Genomic DNA, 21,114 nt, shown 5'->3' on the forward strand with positions numbered 1-21,114 from the left:
ACCTGTTTTATTGTATTATCATGCAAATTGCCCCGTGGTGTCTTACAGTATACAGAATTTTATTTAAATGAGAATGAATCTGCTATGAGTGATGTCGTATTGAATACCCTCTACAGGATAATAGGTCGTCCAAAGACATGGGGAGTGAGCACTACACATAGCAAATATTCCTGAAAGATAAGTGTTTCATTTTCAGCCTATTTTATATACATGTTGACCAGTGTGTGACCTTGAATACTACCATTACATGAAAGCTCTCATAGTGCAGCTTTGGCAAAAGTTTGGTTACTGAATTTGAACTGTTCTGGTGAGACCAAGTTTTTCATTTCCACCATTTTACCAGTTTAACTCAAATAGTCTTCAGTATGTGACCTTGAATCTCAGATGCCATCAACACAAACGACACCAATAAAAATTGAGCGTAAAAATGTTAGTATTATTATATTTTGGATCCAATATTTTCACACACCTGGGTTCATCAAAACATAATAATGGTTCAATAGTATTTGAACTGTTCATATGAGACTAAATTTTAACCAAGAGCATTTTTATAATTGTTGACACACACGACTCATGATGTCATAAGGTCTTTTCCTTGAGACGATTTTAAAACAGCCCCAAAACTCTTATTGGAATTTCCTTGAAAATGACTTAAATTGTGTTCTTAGTGAGACGTCTAAAAGTACACGCTTGTCATCGTCCTTTTCTTATTCTATCTTTATTTGTTACTGGTCGTTTTGCTAGGCAGTTCTACCGGGAAATCAAATTCTATTATGAAAGGACAAGCTAGCAAGGCATAGCTATGCACGCTTTATTTCAATTTCAGCTCAGACATGCCAGAACAATTTATGGATATGGAGATTGCAAAGTCATTTCCATTAAGTCTTACATAAAGTTATTTATCTTCACAAATTGTGAAGCTACATGTCAAAGGATGTTTTCCTTAAATCATATGACTGATCATCGTATACATAGACGTGCTCCAGGGGCCTCAATTTTTAACAATCTCAAAATATAGATTCTCCGTTGGACAGCTGAACATATTTCACTTAAGCAAAGCTTTACCGAGATACCTAGTCATATAGATCAGTTTTCCTTTTGAGCAATGTATGCTCACAACATTTATATTGAAAATGTGATCGGGTGTTTGCTAAATTCTTACAGAATAAATCCACTTTCTATGCCTATAGCCCACAGTTGAACGATGCACCGATGGCGACGTTTTCATATAAATCGTAAAATAATTTATATATAATATATCACCAGCAACATAAAAACATTATAGACAGTGGTTTTATCATATTTTGATTCCCAGTATACAGGGCGTACATTGTAATGCACATTAAGGTTTTTCATGACAGTATATATATCCAGACTGGCGTCACATGAATTCTTAGCACACACATTTTCCTTTTTAATGTCATTGTATCCACCTTCGTGTCCACATATACATTTATTGCAGTTTAAATGATGTCCCTAACCATATATTGTTTCACATTCGAGACTGATTTTACTCTATGAATAATTCTGGGTTATCTAGACTGTGAAACTTTGCCTGCTCTATTAACACCTTCACTCGAAGACTTGGGGTCGAAGGGGAAGAAGCAATTCTCCCTATTCAGCTACAGGCATGAACGGACATGGTTATCATAATAATTAGTATCAATGTTTTACCTATCTTTAAAATCGTAGCAGGTGATCTGCACCCACGCATAATGATAAAATATATTTTCTGTTACTGGAATTCAAACCTCAGTGTTTGGGAGTTTCATTTTTTGCACTGAATTATAATGAATACGGGCACTTTTCTTGAACATTGTGCCTGTATAAACAAATCTTCAAATCAGATAAAAGGTCAAATTGATTACAAAAATTGATTATCATGTTTAATAGGTGCTCATCACTTTCATCATGTTTAAATCAAAACTGAAATTGAAATCTTTACATTCACATCCCAAGTAATCCTCTTTTTATGACAATATTCAAGAATCGAATGAGGCACAGAGATTCATTTAATATGAATTAATCGGAAACATTGAACAAAATCATATAGAAGTATAATCTAAAGCATTTTAATTTGAATGGAATTACACATTTAAGAATCACCAAAGCTGCAAAGCTGTATGAAAAAGTAAAGAAACAGTGATGTTTATATCACATGACTCATTGTATATGCATTATTGCATATTGGTATTTTATGACAGTTCCAGACCGGTGGTATAAACTATAAGCACATTTATCACAAAGCTATCACACATAATTATACTTTTTTTAGTATCATTGTTTCTCTCATGTCCACATTCGAGACTGATTTTACTCTATGAATAATTCTGGGTTATCTAGACTGTGAAACTTTGCCTGCTCTGTTAACACCTTCACTCAAAGACTTGGGGTCGAAGGGGAAGAAGCAATTCTCCTTATTCAACTACAGGCATCGAAGGACATGGTTATCATAATAATTAGTATCAATGTTTTACCTATCTTTAAAAATCGTTAGCATTCAACGCCCCGTATAATGCTATACTATATTTCCCTTTACCGGAATTCATACTCCAACGTGTGATGTTTTGCACTGAATGATAACATAAGCCTAATGAATAAGTGCACATTTCTTGGACATTGTGCCTTTATAAACAAATCGTCAATTTAAACTGAGCTCAAAAAGAAACTGATAATTGTTCACAAGGTCATATCTTAAAATCCTGTCTATAAATATGAACCAAAATTACACACAGGTTCACTTCAATACTCTACTCTAAATACATGTTTAGCAGTTATCTAACTGACGCAACAGCAAAATGCACTGACATGGAACAGCGTCCTGGACCACATTCACAGCCCATTAATTGGCACCCAACACAAGAAATATGTGAGAATGAGTACAAGATCCATGCACATATGATAAATCCCAAAGAGTAAGTGGAATAGTGTGGAACAAGACCAAGTTGTGAAAAATTATAAGTTTTTCTTGAACTCAGTTTAGATAACAAGTCAAATTGATTACATATTGCATTATGTTTAATAAGTATTCATCACTTTGATCATGTTCAAATCAATTCTGTGAGAAAATTTGACATACATTTTTTTTTCTAAATTCATACAAAAATTAATATCCAATGTCCAATTAATATGAAGTAATTCAAAACATTTAATTAATTCCTAATAATGTAATGTCTAAAGCGTTATGTTGAATGGAATTGTACATTAAGAATCACTGAAGCTATACATTATAGAAGCAGTGATGTTTAAATCACTTTTTCCGTCTTGACAATATTAACACAACTACTTGAAAACTTGGGGTCGAAGGGGAAGAAGTGATATTCAGCTACAGGCACCGACAGACATGGTTATCATAATAAGTGCTAGTAATACTTTATCTATACTGCGCACACAAAATATCCGAACATTTATAACAAAGCCAGTTCTTTAAAACACTAAAAGTAAATTACAAAATAAATTGGTCGATAGGTGGAGAATTTTGTTCTGTGTAAAATTGATACATCATTCAGCACAATACGACTTTATTTCGCCAAATTACAGCAAATGGAATAAAGTTTTTCAAAAGTGATAAGCTGGAATGAACCCGTAACAATTCAAATGTGTCACTTTTGAAACTCTACTTTTGTCATTCAAATGCGTAAAGCTTAGTGGACGCTTAGTGCCAAATGCAGTATCAATGTACTCATAACAAAATTTTCCATCTATCTATCACTTTATTTTGTAATATAGATTTAGTGTCTTTAAAAATTGCTTTTGTTTTAAGTGTACGGATAGTTTTTGTGCGCAGTCATAAGCATTCAGTCATATCTGCGTATATTGTGTGTCAGAGCTAGTAATAGAGGGGAAGAATTAATTTTCCGTATCGCGTCACGGCAGTTAAGTGATGTAACGGACATGCTTTTCACAATAATTGCCAGTAGGCTATTGTTTTACCTATCTCTTAATCGTTAAGGGGGTACTACACCCCTGTGGTAAATTTGTGACCATTTTTGCATTTTTCTCAGAAAATAATAACACACTGGTAACAAAAGTAATGTATATTATTGGGGCAAGGAATCCAATTACCACACTGAAATTTCAGTGACTCAAGACAAGCGGTTCAGTATATATGATAGGAAATGAGGTACATCCTAGCGGTACCTTATTTCTTATCATAAATAACAAACCGCTTGTCTTGGGTCACTGAAATTCCAGTGTAGTAATTGGATTCCTTGCCCCTATAATATACATAACTTTTGTTACCACTGTGTTATTAGTTTTGAGAAGAATGCAAAAATAGACACAAATCTATCGAGGGGTGTAGTACCCCCTTAACATTACACATTACGCCTACATTATGATATCGTCTATGACATCTTCTCCGTTACTTGAATACAAACCCCAGCACGACCGGATTTGAATATCGACATATCTGTACTTTATAATACAATAACTACTTTTATTTTATTAGGCATTACGCCCTGTAAAAAAATCAAATAAAAGTCAAATAGATAACAGTTAGTATATCAATTTACGCCCACATACGATATCGTCAATGTAATTTTTCTTGTTACTTGATTTCAAAACCATTATACGTTATGGTACGAATATCTAAACCTATACTAATCTATAACAATAACCTATATATACTTATGTTTATTTAATTTTTACGTTCTGCTCAAGATAAAACAAAGCGTCGTCACTCCAAATGTCTTATATACGTTTTGGTACTACAGGGCGTAAAGGCTAGACATGCTTTTCTGCAAAAGACACATTCCTTTTACTATAACCCTAGGATCTTCGCGCTTCATACAATCTTCACCTCACGTTGTTGAAATCACTTTTTGCAGCCCACTCTCTCCACTATAGTCACTTTTGCAACTTTTGCATTTTATGTTTCATTATTTTTCCCATTATCTTTCTACTCTACCTCTCTCCACGACTTCCCTTTTCTGTTATGCTCATCAAATGTAATAATACCCGAATATCGAGTGGTTCAGAGTGAGTGGCTTCTAACAGTAAACCAATTTCTTCATACCTGGCTGAAAAGGTGGAAGCTCTATAGTCCGAAGGTTCTTTATTCCGACGGTTCTTTAGTCCGAAGGTTCTTTAATCCGACGGTTCTTTATTACGAAGGTTCTTTATTCCGACGGTTCTTTATTTCGAAGGTTCTATAGTCCGAATTTAAAAAAAGGTTCCCTAATCCGAATATTAAAAGAGGTTCTTTAATCCGAATTTTAAAAAACGGTTCTCTAGTCCGAATATGAAAATAGGCTCTATAGTCCGAATTTAAAAAAGGTTCTCTAGTCCGAATATAGAAATAGGTCCTCTAATCCGAATTTGAAAAAGGTTCTCTAGTCCGAAATTGCAAAACGGTTCTATAGTCCGAAACGGATACCGTGTTCTTTAGTCCGAATTGGTAAACGGGTTCTATAATCCGAATTTTATTTTTATCATTTGTTTCAGTGTCAAATCATCAATTGTTAAATACAAATCCGCTGCTGTTCAACATGGTTGGTTTCTCTGATATTTTCCGTAGCGTACATTGACGTTCACCTTTTATTCTGGTGACATTTTCTTCATTTTTATCCTTTTTCATTCCATTATAATATTATATACTAGTAATACTCTACGATGTATTCGGGCATTGTCGAGGTCAAATTTTCATAGCGCCATCCAGCCATGTAAATGCTGCGACTTTTTCATTTAAACAAATTTTAGTCATTTAAACAAATTAGTTTACAGAATAGTTTTGTCTTGCGATTTGGGGGAGGGGGGTGCCCGGGGTGTGAAATGTTTCAATGTACGGGTAGTCTTGTGATTAAATCATCATCATTTTCGACCCGTTCTCTACCCTGAAACCCAGTTTCTGGCCATTTTTCAATACGAGGGCCTACTTTATTCAAAAATTGTGTTATGCAACTTTTTGGGCGATCCAAGTTCATGTGTAGGTCTCAAATATTTATTTAAGCTATAACATGCCTCTCTTTTTTTCACAGAAAGGCCAAAATATCTCTGAAAAGATTTTTGTTTTTACTGGAATCCATCTGCATTACATCGTGATTTGGTGGTGTACGCCCTTTTAGCAGTAGAATCATCTCGTTTACCATAAACTTTAGTCTTATTTAGCTAGAGGTTATGTTAATGTTTTAAAAGTTTTAAAAGTTCGGACTATAGAACCTTTTTACTGATTCGGACTAAAGAACATGGTATCGGTTTCGAACTATAGAACCGTTTTGCAATTTCGGACTAGAGAACCCTTTTTTGAATTCGGATTATAGAGCCTATTTCTATATTCGAACTATTGAACCCTTTTTTAAAATTCGGACTATAGAGCCTATTTCTATATTCGGACTATAGAACCCTTTTTTAAATTCGGACTATAGAGACTATTTTCATGTTCGGACTAGAGAACCGTTTTTAAAATTCGGACTATAGAACGTTCGAAATAAAGAACCGTCGGAATAAAGAACCTCTTTTCAATTTTTTTTCGGACTAGAGAACCTCTTTTAAAATTCGGACTAGCGAATGCTATGAACACGTGTTCGGACTAGCGAACCTTCGGACTAAAGGACTTTCGGATTATAGAACCTTCGGATTATAGAGCAGTCCCCGCTGAAAATGGGTAACTTAAGAAACATTAAAACGGCATCACCTTCTTAAAGGAAGCTGCCTCGTTCAAAAAATGCTTGGTCATAATTGACTCGAGGTAAGCATTTCACATGTATATTACAAACAATGCTATTGAGAAATAAAGTCAATAATTTTTACTAGCAACTTTGATTGATATTGTGATTTTGTTGCGAGAAATGAGCAAAACATAAAAACCCGTAGGCGTACAATGCAGCTGTTTACAACATGCGTGACAATAATCTATCTCTTCCTATACACGCATTGGACACGAGATTACACTCCCTCATTTCAAATCTTTAGTTTTGGTTTCTCTTTTGTTCAGAAACCAAAAATCAAGGGATTAAAAAGTAGAGCTGATCTGGTCTGCAATCATAACACTATTATGCTGGGAGGACACAGTATAGGGTATATAACCAGAAGTATACAATAGCCTATTGTGCTAACATAATTATTATCATGATTGATATCGGAAATCTATCCCGCGGACGACAGTTGATGCTCTCTGTCGAAGGTAGGTGGCATATTACACTCACGAGTTCTAGGCCTAGAAATCATATACATGCGCGTATATTGAAGGATGGGGCGGGGTGGGGATTTGTTTGTTTGTATGAAACATAAACGATTCATGGAGATGATTTGATTATGAATTAGTTTATTATCCCCGGGAAGCACAACCCATACCTCTTTAAGAGGGGGTCCCCTCCCTATATAACCACATCTTCCCTAAATTACCCCTTTCCCCCTCCTCCTTCCCTACATTCGATATCTTCATCTCGAGCTCTCCTCCCCCTTCTCTTTCACTTCCAATGCTCTCTCTCATCTGTTTCTCTCTCTCCCGGCCCACCCCCCCTTGCCCTCCAACCACCCCCACACACACACACCACACAATCTCTTCTCCCCTCTATCTTCTACTTTTTGCAGTAAAAATTGCTTCAGTAAAATTCATTAGGTTATTAGAGGTCATATAATGGCCTTCTATCGATTCTGGTACATGGGATTAAGGACATGAATCGATTTTGTTTATAACACCTATACAATTACAATAGTGGCCCTTTTGTAATGTCGAATGCAAATATTTCGATGGTCTATATTTTTCACAGGTGAATTAGCCTAGGCTTATTCGGTTTTGTAAACCACGTCTTTCAATGTAGATTACCATGCTCGATTTATCTCCTCGTGAATATTGCACTGCGAAATTTAAACATTCCTTTTGTATACTTAGAGTAGGTAACTTCAAATCAAATAATTTTACGATTCACACCACTTATAAGAAACTGAAACTGACTGACACTGACTGAAACAAAAGGTAGAAACAATGAGTTCGATATCTTATGATTCAAGTGGTTAGGCAGGACAATAGGAAACCACGTGACCAAAACCAAAACCAAAACTAAAACTAAACATTTGAAATGAGGCAGTGGCAATGTGTTTTGTTTTGATACAAAGTACCTGCGTATTACTGCATCAAAAGGTCTCCATTGTTGAATTTCATTTTGTTACATATTTTTTCGTTTTGCTCAGGTAAACTTTTTAAATTAGCAATATTATCGCCCATCTTCATTGAATAATGTATTTTTTTACAAGTAATACATTCAATTATATCTGCGTATATTGTGGGCCAGAGTTTGTAAGAGGGGAATAATTAATTCTCCGTATCGCATCACGGTAATTAAGTGGTGTAACGGTGTAACGGACATGGTTTTCACAATAATTGCCAGTAATGTTTTACCTATCTCTTAATCGTAAGCATGCAAATTACGCCCACATTATGATATCGTCTATGACATCTTCTCCGTTGCTTAAATACAAACCCCAGTACGACGGGATTTGAATATTTACATATCTGTACTTTAAAATACAATAACTACTTTTATTTTATTAGGCATTCCGCCCCTGTAAACAAATATGTAATCAAATAAAAAGTCAAATAGATACCAGTTAGTATATCAATTAACGCCCACGAACAATATTGTCAATTTTTCTTGTTACTTGATTTCAAAACCATATGCGTTAGGGTACGAATATCTAAAATATACTAATCTATAACATATAGCCTATATACTTATATTTATTTACTTTTTATGTTCTGCTCAAGATAAAACAAAGCGTCGTCACTCCAAATGTCTTATATAAATATACGTTTTGATCTAGTGTACTACAGGGCGTAAAGGATAGACATGCTTTTCTGCAAAAGACACATTCCTTTTACTATAACCCTAGGATCTTCGCGCTTCAAAATCATGCTTGGTCATAATTGATTCGAGGTATTTCACATGTATATTACGAACAATGCTGTTGAGAAATAAGGTCAATATTTGTTACTGGCAATTTTGAATGATATTGTGATTTTACTGCGAGAAATGAGCAAAACATAAAGCCCGCAGGCGTACAATGCCGATGTTAACAACACGCGTGACTATAATCTATATCTCTTTCTATACATGCATTGCACACGAGATTACAATGGCAATGTGTTTTGTTTTGATACAAAATACCTGCATATTACTACATCAAAAAGGTCTCCATTTATTATGTTGAATTCCATTTTCCTTACATATTTTTTCGCTTTGCTCGGATAAACTTTTTAAATTAGCAATATTATCGCCCATCTTGATTGAATAATGTATTTTTAAAGTTATAATGAAATTCGTATTTTACCTTATTGATATTAACTGTAATACATATTTGAAGCTTTGAGTTACTTTAATGTTCCAGTTTACATAACAATATAATGCAAAAAGCAGTTATCAATTTTTGAATAGTTGAAACGAGATTCACTACATAAGAACAATAACGCTTTTATCAAATAATGGTCATTGTTCATCTTAAAGCTTTTAACGTGTCAAACGCAAGTGAGGTGAAACAAGATTGTTCTGATTTTTTTTTATTATGTATCTACAAACCTGACGAATGTGGTAACATTAATAATTTCACTTTTTTATTCTCGGCATGAGCACTTATGTCCTATTTATTCGTTGAGACTTTATGACAGGAAAGTAGCACAAGAGCTCTACAAAAATTCAGTCTTAATATAAAACAGTTGATCTATATTTTAAGGCGGGTACTTCAGTACCCTTAATGATTCAAATCACGTACGATACAGAAGCTTAACAAGTTTTGAACAAAAAGTGCCATCATCGCATAATGGAATTCACTGGAACTATCACTGATTTAAATTTGGGTGTTCGTTTCTTCAACCTTTCGAAAAATGGTGCTACCATTGTCAAATCGGACTTTTGGCGTACGTTGAAAAATGATATATATCGTATGCACAAAACAAGTTAGACCACGTCTAACTTTAGACCTGGTTTAACTAGGGAGGTTAGACTTACGGATGGATCCCTTGAATCATTTATTTTACGCCTTTATTCAGGAAGTAAATGTGACAGAATGATTTATTAATAGATTGTGTGTATAAAAGGTGAAGATTTTGAGTTTGGTGTGACAGAATATCATGGGAGATTGTAAAACTCCACATGTGTGTTGGTCTTCGTGCTTCAAAAAAGAAGTACATTTTTACCAGTTTACACAGCCAATAATTGAGCTATTTTAATACAGCAACGAATGAGATTTATGAGTACGCGAATGTGCTCCTCCTCATCAAAGGATTCAAGTTCTTCTGTCGACTTGCTGGAGTATGGTAATTTAAAACAACACATCTGTCAAATACAGTGGAACAGTGTCGGAAAGAAGCCTTCCTGGAGAAAGAGTGATTGGTGAAAGAAGCAACATTTTTGGAGAAAGCAGCGCAAGGGGATAAGCGTTTGGAGAAAGCAACACGTGAGAATTTTATTTGCAAGAACTTTATGATCACCAACAAGAAGACTACTGAATAAGTACTGATTAATTTAAAACTGTAATTGTGTGATTATATTGTGTATGCAATTGTTGTTATATGTACCAATCATATTTAACTTTCAATTAAAGACTTAGATTTTGTTAGCTTAATCAAACAGTGTATTTGTGTTGTGCATTCGTGTGAATTTGGGTAAAAAGTGATTTTGGACTCGTAACACTGAAAAGTTCCTACTCCATAGTTCTAATCTCCATAGTTAGACCATGTTAACAGTTAGACCTGGTCTAATAGTTTTGTGCATATGGACCTTAAGAGTTTAATAAAAAGCGGACCCGCAAGTGTAAAAGGATATTACTCAGGTTAATCGCCATAATTCGGGCAACGACGATCACTGGAACGGTGTTCACTGTTTAGGTTTGCAAATACTGACCGTACTCACATTGTCAGACAATGATAACAGACAGGCGCGCTAGGCGCCATAAAATGATGTGCATTTGTTTAACATTGCTATGCTTTTAAGTAATTAAAAAAGTCTATGATTTACTTTTTGATTACAAATTTTCAAATAATTATACTACTGAAGGACACATAAAACTAGACAACAAATCCTCTATAAATGTCAACAGCCTTTTAATGATGATGTTTAATTGGTACCAAAATGATATTATCTTTCATTAGCGCGACGAGTGTGACGGGTGTATTTTTTATTCAGTAAAGAGTCAGTGTTGAATGAGAAATATTCTATACTTATTTGTATACAACCATCCATACCGTCTGCAAATTATTAAGCAGTAAAGAATGGGGTCAAATTTTCTTGAGCTTGTGCGATTGACAAGCAAAGAAAGCATAGGCCGGGATGATAGGTTGGACGTGATGATAGATTTGAATTGCTTGATGCTGTATTTCAACTGTGTTCAACAAGCTCTTGTAAAAATAAACACACAGATATTTTAGTAGATTAAATGTCTCGATTGTTGTCGTGAGTTGTCGCAGGTTACCGTTCAAGCCAATCAATATCACTACAAGAATACGCACTTCGCGTCTAAGTGGTTTGGAGCGTGATATGGTCACTACATAAGTACTTATTACGTATGAGACGCGGTGGCACACGAGCCAAATGTCATCCAGACGTTGGATGCGCGAGTCTGCTTGTTTCTTGAAAATATTATATATATGCGCGATTTTCATCTGGCTTTTTGTGATAGATAATGCTTGTGTATACAGTGTGATACAAAGCTGAGTGAAGATGTTATTAAATTAAAAACATGTACTTAGGATTTGCAATTTATTTAAAAAAATAATATCTTAACCCTATTATATCTTTAGTTGCGAAAGTCTATGGACAAATTCTTTCACGCGTCAAACCGCTCAGAGAATGTTCGGTAAAAAGAAATAGAGAGGAATCCCTTAAGAATACCCTGTGTGATGAAGATACTACTCTCTTAATTTCTTGTCGTACAGGGTGAATAAAAAATGCAATACGATAAAGAAGCCATATTTATCTCAGAGCTAAGTTGAATCGCCTTGCACTTCTTGAAAGTTTCTATAAATGTTGCACTCAAAGGTCACATTGTGTGAACAAATGAGGCGAATGACATCAGTATTTTTGTTTAGCCAATTTGTCTGGATATTCCGTCACAAAGTCCATGTCAAATGCGTAGTCAGTCTCTTGTACTTCCGGTAAAAGCTTAGTGTGACATGAATTTTTGCCCCCATTGTTCAATTATACTTGAATAATTGAAAATATTTACTAGAATAACCCATGAAGATGTACATTTTCATATTTTTGCCGTCCTATTTTAATTTTTTTAAATGTATAGCCCGTTGAAGTCACTGAACTCCACCTCACTGTTAATGCATTATTTTTCAACATTTGAAAAACCCGCCCACTAATCTGCGGGTCTATATTACTTTATTCAATAATTTAAACTCCATAAACAATAAACATCCTTGAAGCTAAGGTAAGTGTTCCTCGCATATATATTAATTGTGTCTCGCAACTCAATAATATTTAACTTGGTTCTAAAATTTAAAAAATGGCTTCTTTGACCTATTGCACTTCCTTTTACTCAAACTGTTGTGAACACCTCCCAATCAGTAAATTTTGAATCTAACTTGCAACTGTATGCCAAAAAATATTGAAATCTTCATGTTTCAATTTGAAATTACGTGAATAATGATCACTGATATGAAAAATGGCAATTGTTATGGATTATCACATGTTTTGATCCCTTCCAAATGCATGAAACAAAAAGGATAATCCAATGAGAGCAGAACAGATTTCCTTCAACAATGTGCGATGGATACTGAATACAAGGCAACAGGATTTTCTGCAACTTTCAAATCTTGGGTTACGTTCGTTTAAATGTACGATGTGACATCAATATTAGGACCATTGCAACCAATGAGGTGTCATAATACGCAAAATAAATTCGGATTCGAATGCATAAGAGAAACCGTTTTGGGGTAATGGTCTTTCATTATGTGGTAATTACTTTTTGGTATGTGTTTATTTAGCGTGCAGGTTATCTCGATTCTATTGTTCACCATGCCGGGTTCGTAAAACAGAATACACGGGAGAAGAATACAGAACGGTGAATAAAAATGGGCACTGGAAGTATATAACGAGATATAATGCTTATAGCTGTCAGCATGGCCGTATAAATGCAAAAATTAAGAAAGCAAAAGACTACATCAAAACCCTCACGCAAATGTACCTCGCAGTTTCACTATTATGTCAGCAATCGTAACATAATTCATGTAGGTTTTTGCCGGAAAGGGACTCTCTAAAGCATAATGATATGTACCCAAAGTGGAAGTAATTCCTAAAGTTCTACTCTCTGTGGATCGACGAGACTAGTCTTTCCCGTCCTTCTCCTTAAGCATACGCTTAATTCAAGCGCAACCTTGTGTAAAACTTTTGCTTTCTAAAATAATAAATGATTTAATTTGTCAATTGCTATTGGCGAATTTTTTCTTCTATACTGTGCTTCAAAGTATATGTAAATTTGCCAATTGAGTGCACAGGATTATAACGATGTATACGGGGATGACATTTAGTCGTAAAGTCATTGACGTTGTAAATCTTCTTGTCTACCGTCTAACCCCCATAAGCATTCCTTGGATTGGTAATCTATTGCAGTTAAGTGCGTTTTCAAAACAAACTTTTCCTCTATAGGATTTTAACCAAATGTAATACAATTATACCGGTTTCGTCACTTTTATTTAAACAAAAATCAAACAACGACTCCACAGAATATTATTTGAAATAACCAGTTTTGCAAGACTAGAACTTAGAATGCAAAAGCAAAACAATCTCGACCTTTAACGCTTGAATGCAAGGAAATCCTCAAATTTAATTTTACGCTTTCTTAAAAAGCCAACTAGTTCATCTCCTCTTAGAATGCATTAATGAATGCGCTCAGTTTGAAATTCAAGTGATGTGTTGGACAAACTTGTCTCAAGATCCTGGTAAGCATTCAGTATACACATTCATATAAACAAATATAAATGAAGATGCTGTATTGGAGTTCTTTTCGGACGTTAACATATCTTCTATTACTTGTGAGTGCGTTCGTTCTTCACAAAATTGACAATATAAAGCCAATCTTTTCTTCGTGCCTTCTGCAGCCCTCCTGATTAATGTCTACGCCTATATGTAATGTCAAGTTTCGCGAATCGTCGGATATAGATTGTCGCGACCGCTTTTAAGAAAAGGAGTTGATTTCTAAGCCAAACAAATTTGACTTTGGCTGGAGAATTATTTTCGTTAACATGTTGACACTACCGGCGAAGAAAATTATGTAAAATACGGTATTTTGAGAACCGGTGGATTTAATTCATCACAAGATATCAGAAAAAGAGACGGTGTTAAAATAATCAATGCTATCAAAATCAAGGCATTTTGGAACCCTATCTGGTATCTGAATCACGTTTCCATGATTGTGTTGTCTTACACTTTGAAACTGCTTCCCTGTAGGGGGAAGTTTTCCATTTGGAAACATTGAGGAAAATATTCAAAATAAAACTAAAATTATTCAGCAAGTTATAAACTATTTGCATAAATTCTCGTTAATTTCTCGTCATTTCCACGTAGGTCTTTCAGCGATATAATGTACCCTTGACAGTACATACCAGCTTAATTGAATATATCAACTCGGTTATAACACTGTAGGGTATGTGAGCGACACATAATTAAGATTTCCAACTCTATGCGACGCATAACTTGAAGTTCATTCCTACTCAAAAATCTTAAATTACGATGGTTTTGGATGGATGCCCTATAGTATACACTATTGATTGGTTTTCTCGATAATTGAAAACATAAATAAAAAAACAAAAATAAGTCTAAGTCTAAGGATAACAGCAAATTGTTGTTTTCAATAACAAAGCATCCTATTGCCCTTGTGACTTCTGTATTATTTTTTAAAATTGATATTATCAATTTTCTATCTGATCAAAGCCGTAGGTTTTGTGTACGCTAAAAGCCCTTACGAATTGAATTCCAGATTTGAATTCTGAATTACTTTATAGGTAGGGAATACGAAAATTGGACGCTGGAAGCTAGAGGTAATTGATAATGTCGTTATTAACACAACCACCCTTTCCGTGTAGTATTTGGTAATATAAAACTCGAAATGTCTATGGAGCAAAATGCAAGTGTACTGAGGCTCTTCTGGCTAGAAAATATCATTTTTCAAAATCCAATTATTCATAACTTTGAATTCTACAAAGTGCTGATGTCAAAAAACAGTCACTATAATGAAGGTGTGTTACTACATGGCTGAACCGGATCATAACAACCAATTGAGGAAGGAACAAAGAATTTAATTCGTTGTAAAACATTCTTGTCACGGCTTCTGGAGTATCTAGAGCTTATTTCATATCAAAATATTCAACAAAATTGAAAATCGTATTGGAAATGATAATATTTTTGTAGCTCTTTTTACGCAGTGTTTGTCTAATGGAAGTAATGAAAGAAAGCTTCCAATGAGCTTAAGTTGATTTTTTGAGGGGTAAAACAAAGTTATCATGGACAGCTGTTATGGACAGCGTGTGTCGAGCGAGTCGTCGATAGTAATTCGGTCGATTCACAATTTGGGGAGTGGCTAAAATACGCGGTGCATCATTGGAAAAAGTCAACATCCAAAGCCCCGCGTAACACGAATACAACACACTGAGAAACATGTGTCATTGTGTGTTGGAATTTCAATATAATGATGTTACGCGCAAATGCACACTAAACAACAATTTACATTTATAGTATAGGTCCATTTTCTATTGATCACAATGGTAACTAGAACGGCGATGTCAAAACACTCGAGGTAAAAATATTGGACTGGCAAGAGCAACCGTTGGCGGCGCATCGTATTGTGAATCGCGCGAGATCTGACGTTAATAGAATTATTAGTTATGTTTTGTTTGTTCTTTTTTTAACATATTAGTATGAATGTATACACTGCAAAAACGTTGTACAAATTGTACTTCACGTGAAATAACCATCAACAAATTAAATGTCGAGTAAATTATGCAGTTTTCACTTTAAGTTACACAGCATTGGTATTATTTTGCTCAAATTATAGTTTGAAATTTGGCTCAGCATTACGTTTTGGTAAACAAGTTTTCGCTGCATATGTACTCAAATCAATTTTTTTGCAGTGTATCTGTGATAGTTTAGAGAAAATCATAATATTACTTACTTAGAAGTAGTAAAAAGAAGAATGGAAACCAGCATAGTATGAAGACGCCAACAACTATTCCAAGTGTTTTAGCAACCTTTTTCTCTCTGTTAAAATTAACTGCTCTCTGAGTTTGTGGTGTATTCCTGTATCTCATATCACGTCTGTTATTGTTTTTAGATCCTCTAGAGCCGCTGGATCCCCTAGATCCAGCTCTACTTCTTTGACTCCCTACGTGTATTCTCAATTGTATACCAGCGTGACCATTTTGTCCATGATTACTTCGAAACGAAGATTGTCTGACAGATCCCATTGGACCAGTATCCCTTGCAACAACTTCACAATATATTTTCATGTAAAGCACTAAAATAATCACAAGTGGTATCCAGAATGATCCTGATGATGAAAATAAAACATAATCAATAGAATCTGTAATTTGGCACTCCCAACTCTTTGTTGTCTTCGGTTTCCATCCAAATAAAGGTCCAACAGCTATTAAAAACGATAAGAACCATACAAATATACAGATGAGTATTGCCCTTTTTGTAGTCATTATAAGTTTATGTTGTAAAGGTCTTGTTACTCCAATGTATCTATCGATACTTATACAACACAAGCTATTTATTGATGCCGTACAACAAAGCACATCCACAGCTGCCCAGACGTCACAAAACACATGTCCAAAAGGCCACGCGTGCATCACTTCATATGTACCTGAAAAGGGTAACACAAGTGTACCCAAAAGCAAATCGGCTAAAGCTAAGTTGAAAATGAAATAATTTGTTGCCGTTCGTAATGCTCTTTCACAATACACGGCCAGGAGGACCAGAATGTTTCCAATCACAACAGCAAGATTGATCAATATCAGCACAATGCTACTGCATATGACTGTGGGAAGATGTAATTCCGTATTGCCTGCATCAGTATTACTTGCATTGCTACTGAAGTTTTCAGGTATTTCCGTGGAGCCATCCCATATTATTTCCGTACTGATCTCGGTGTAGAAGAAAGGAACAGCCACCTCCGAGGAAGCGTAAGAGGCCACCATGATATTACCATTTGAAGGGATTGTCTTCAAACTGGGTTAACTGCGAGTACACATATTTAATAGTAATTATAGTGTTCCATTGTATCTCTCCATTGTCTCAATGTTATTCTTCTCATTGATCTGAAATGAAAAAGAAAGACAGTATAACATCAAAATCATTGCTTTTTGATATAAGGATTTGGAGTAAAGAAAGAATGTTGGAGGAAAAGCTGTGAATCTTTGTTTTTCCAGTCTTTAAGACAGAAAGACGTGTTACTTGAGATAGAAGTAACTCTATAAGAACTTGCTTGTAAAATATACTTTAGTTGCAAGTTAAATCCAAAACTAAAAATAATTATCTGACATTTGATGTTGTGAAAAATGTGCTTCATTTTCACTTTACGATAACAATTGTAATCATGGTACGTCAAACATATTATAGCTTAAAAGACTTATTAAAGTGGTATTCCATTTAAACTGAAAAACACCTCACAAGCACTTTGCAGTTGTAAATAAAAAGCGCATTATTCTGATTGAAATACTTTCCTTAAAGGGCGATAATGATATGATTGATAAGAACTCCCTACGTGTTTTCATTTTATACTTGGATTGCTAAGAACATAATAGAATAGGCCATTACTTGATGAGATTCACATTGACGCCGAAGGGATGATTGTGCTGATTTGGTTGAAAGATTTTATCGTTAACCCATATTACGTTTGTATAAATTTCTTAAAATCGGGTCCTGTATTATTGCTCAGACCCTTTGGTATAATAACTCGTGGTTTATACACACGAGTTATCAGTTTTTTAGTTGAATGGTTAAACCCCAGTCCTACCAAGCATTTTTGGCAGTACGTCTTAACCAGGGGAGGGGGTGTTTCCAGCCCCTCTGATTTTCGAAAGTAGATGTTCCATGTGTGATTATTACTATTATTGGATAGGTATGTGTCTCCGCTTTCTATTTTTATGTACAGTACAAACAGGCAAACAAATTAAACACATAATATCATATTTTCATCGAATTGGTGGCTTAGAAGAGAAGGAGATGACTATTCTAACATACGCAGAGAGTTTTTATACTATCATTTTGATCGAGTACAAAGGATGGCCCTACAATTACATAAAAGCATTTGGTAACTTTCATTAACGTTTAGTGCAACAGGGCCTCGGCGTACCGTTAAGGGGGTGGCGACCACTCATTCCCTCTGTAGGACGAAGGTAAAGAAACTATTCAGTGGTATTATTAATCTCGATTCGTTTTCTATTTTGTTTGTAAGCGAATGCGAATATATGTGTTTATTATTACAAAAATCCTAAAGGAGGTCCAGTAATTGGAAAACGTACAGTAGCATCGGCATTGCTTCACTGATATAAATGATACAATATTGCATTTGAAGTTATATAAAGTAACACTTCTTCTTACTCCATGTTTGTTATCTTCTATATATAATAATAGTTCTTTCTTTCTTTTTGATTAAATTGAAGTGTAGAACAATAAAAAATACACCTGAAGACATACACTAGGAGACAAAAATCTGTGGCTGGTTGAAAAATCCGTGAAATATCTGTGATGGATCACAGATTTTTGTCTGCTAGTGATACATCCAATCACCCCCACCCCGACACACCCCCACGCACACAAATCAAAACGGTGGAAAAAGGTTATATAAGTTTACACGCGATAAAACGATTTGTTTAAGTAGGTATAATATCTTTAAAAAACATGATCAACAAAATATTCACTGACATTATTAACCAATGGGGTATATGAGAGACACAAAATAAAGTCATTAACATTATAAAAAAAGTAATGCAGTAATATCAATAGAACCTTGGCATGCTTAATGTAAGACGAGCACTTAAGTAGTTGTATGATGAATGCAATCTAGACTTTCAACGTGAATAGCCATGTCAAGGGTCACCTACACCTGGAGGGACACTCGCAGATAACACGGACCGTAAAGGCAAAATGAATTACATAACCCCTCTCTGCAAGGATATCGGATATCAGGTTATCATGGTTATGTCTACAAATAGGGTTTGCAAGGTGGTTAAACCAAAAACAAATCATATTGTTATATTTTATATGATTATTATTTAATATGTGCATAAAATGGATACAAACAAGTACAAACGGTCATCTATTGGTTGAACGGTTCTTGAGAATATATTTTAAATGATTTTCAAACAGTCAAAATGTGCATGAGAGAAAATCTGCATCTCATGGTTGTAAGTAACACACTATTATAGCGTGATGTCAGCCTTGGCTTTTAAGAGATAATCTGATTATGCGACATGAATATAATAAAGTTTAGAGTAGAAAAACAAGCGGAATTGTATATCCGCGACGAACCTAGGAATATCTACTAAACAAACACTGCACTTATCTCAATTTGGAACAACTTAAGGCTTTTAAGAGCAAGTAAAATTGATATTACGGTGTGTTTTCCACTCCCAGGAGTTCCTCATATGATTATCTTTTCATTTCTCTTCTACCTCAGCTATAAGATAGTTGCGGCCATTGAATTTTCTTTACTAAATGTGAAATGATGTAGTCTTTTATGAGTCTTCTGTATCTATTGAATAAAAAAGTACTAATATTCTCTATATCAAATATGACATCACTGTGATGTCATTATGTTAGTATGCCCTCCGGCCTCGAGAAGATGAAAAATCAACAAGTACATTAAAAAAAAGATAAAACCAAAAACAACAACAGGATTTTCCTAAACATGAGAAAATGTATAATTAAGTCAACACACCGAGTTCAGTCTCCATACCAACTCACATAAAATGGCTGTGCTTCACCAATGGTCGTGCAATTAGGTCAAGACATGTATTTGCTCACTTGAGAATGTTGGCTTGAAGTCATAAACACAACACCTCAAATCTGTAATAACACACAAAGGCTTTCAATTCGTCTGTTGTCTGTGGTTTTGCTATCCTCAGGACAAAGGCAAACAACTTAAACATATTCAAACAAGTAAGAAGCCAGTACTGTCTTGTCCAAGTTTTGTTGTTTTGTTGTTGTATAATTAACAGAAGCATGATATTGGTTTACAATTTTCTCACAATATAAGTGTAAAACATCTACTATCATGCTTTCGATCTATTTTCTATTCTTCTATGTCTGTCTATAGTCTCGTCTCAAGTTGAGAGTAATGTCAAATCGTGCGCTAACCTAATCCTGCGGGGCATATTCATACGGGTAGAAGGGCGATTTGTCCGTACGCTTTCGACGGAACCGCGTAAACGCACTTATTTGAGTCTGCCACTACAAAACATTAGGTTTCACTAACTGAACAGAATTGATCATTCAATATTTGACCACAAATTGCCTACGGCAAACCTCACTTCCTGGGTCATTTTATGTAACTCATTGACCTATGTGTGTCATAAACTGCCTCTAGCTATAATGACAGCTTGGTCATCTGGTCACCTCATTGACAGATACCAACATCAGGAGGTAATTCAAGTTGTGATCAATTTTGTTCAGGCAGTGGAACCTAATGATCCAACATGGCGTTACTCTCAACTTGAGGCTAGACGCAGTATAGTGCCCTTTGTAGGATCTCCTTACGACTCAAATCTATTTATTATCTGAATACATTGGCTAACGTATTTGTTACACAACTTTGTCATACCCAACTCTCTGGTAATACAGTATATTCGAGTGACTTAATGTTTGTTAATTTCTAGTAAAAATGAATTTTATTGACATCTGTGCAAAAGAGTGGACTCTCATGAATATCGATATGGTGCGATGATTAACAGACACCTTGAAGGAAATTGTAGATTTTTGTTTATTTGTGTATTGTCAGCGGTGTTTATAAATAGGCTCCCATGTTGGCTTCTTCAATGATAACGTCCACGCACACAAAAGGCTAATCAATTTGCAATTATTGCAGGCATATCACAACAAACAAACCAAAACCAAACACACAAACAAACCCAAATCCAATGAGCAATGAATCAACGACCGTAGCGGGTTCATGGTT

General features: G+C 34.9%; 1 protein-coding gene across 3 annotated transcripts in view; it reads right to left on the reverse strand.

The window, feature by feature from the left end:
* Positions 1-21,114, reverse strand: part of LOC140148814 (alpha-2A adrenergic receptor-like) — a 186,135-nt gene that overhangs the window by 53,990 nt on the left and 111,031 nt on the right. For all 3 annotated transcript variants that reach the window (XM_072170886.1, XM_072170885.1, XM_072170887.1), the window contains exon 2: positions 16,108-17,254. In XM_072170886.1, coding sequence (XP_072026987.1) covers positions 16,108-17,134 — 1,027 coding nt within the window. In that variant the 5' untranslated portion in view covers positions 17,135-17,254. The remainder of the gene's footprint in view (positions 1-16,107; positions 17,255-21,114) is intronic.

Source organism: Amphiura filiformis, chromosome 3, assembly GCF_039555335.1.
Source record: "Amphiura filiformis chromosome 3, Afil_fr2py, whole genome shotgun sequence".
Classification (NCBI taxonomy): Eukaryota; Metazoa; Echinodermata; class Ophiuroidea; order Amphilepidida; family Amphiuridae; genus Amphiura; species Amphiura filiformis.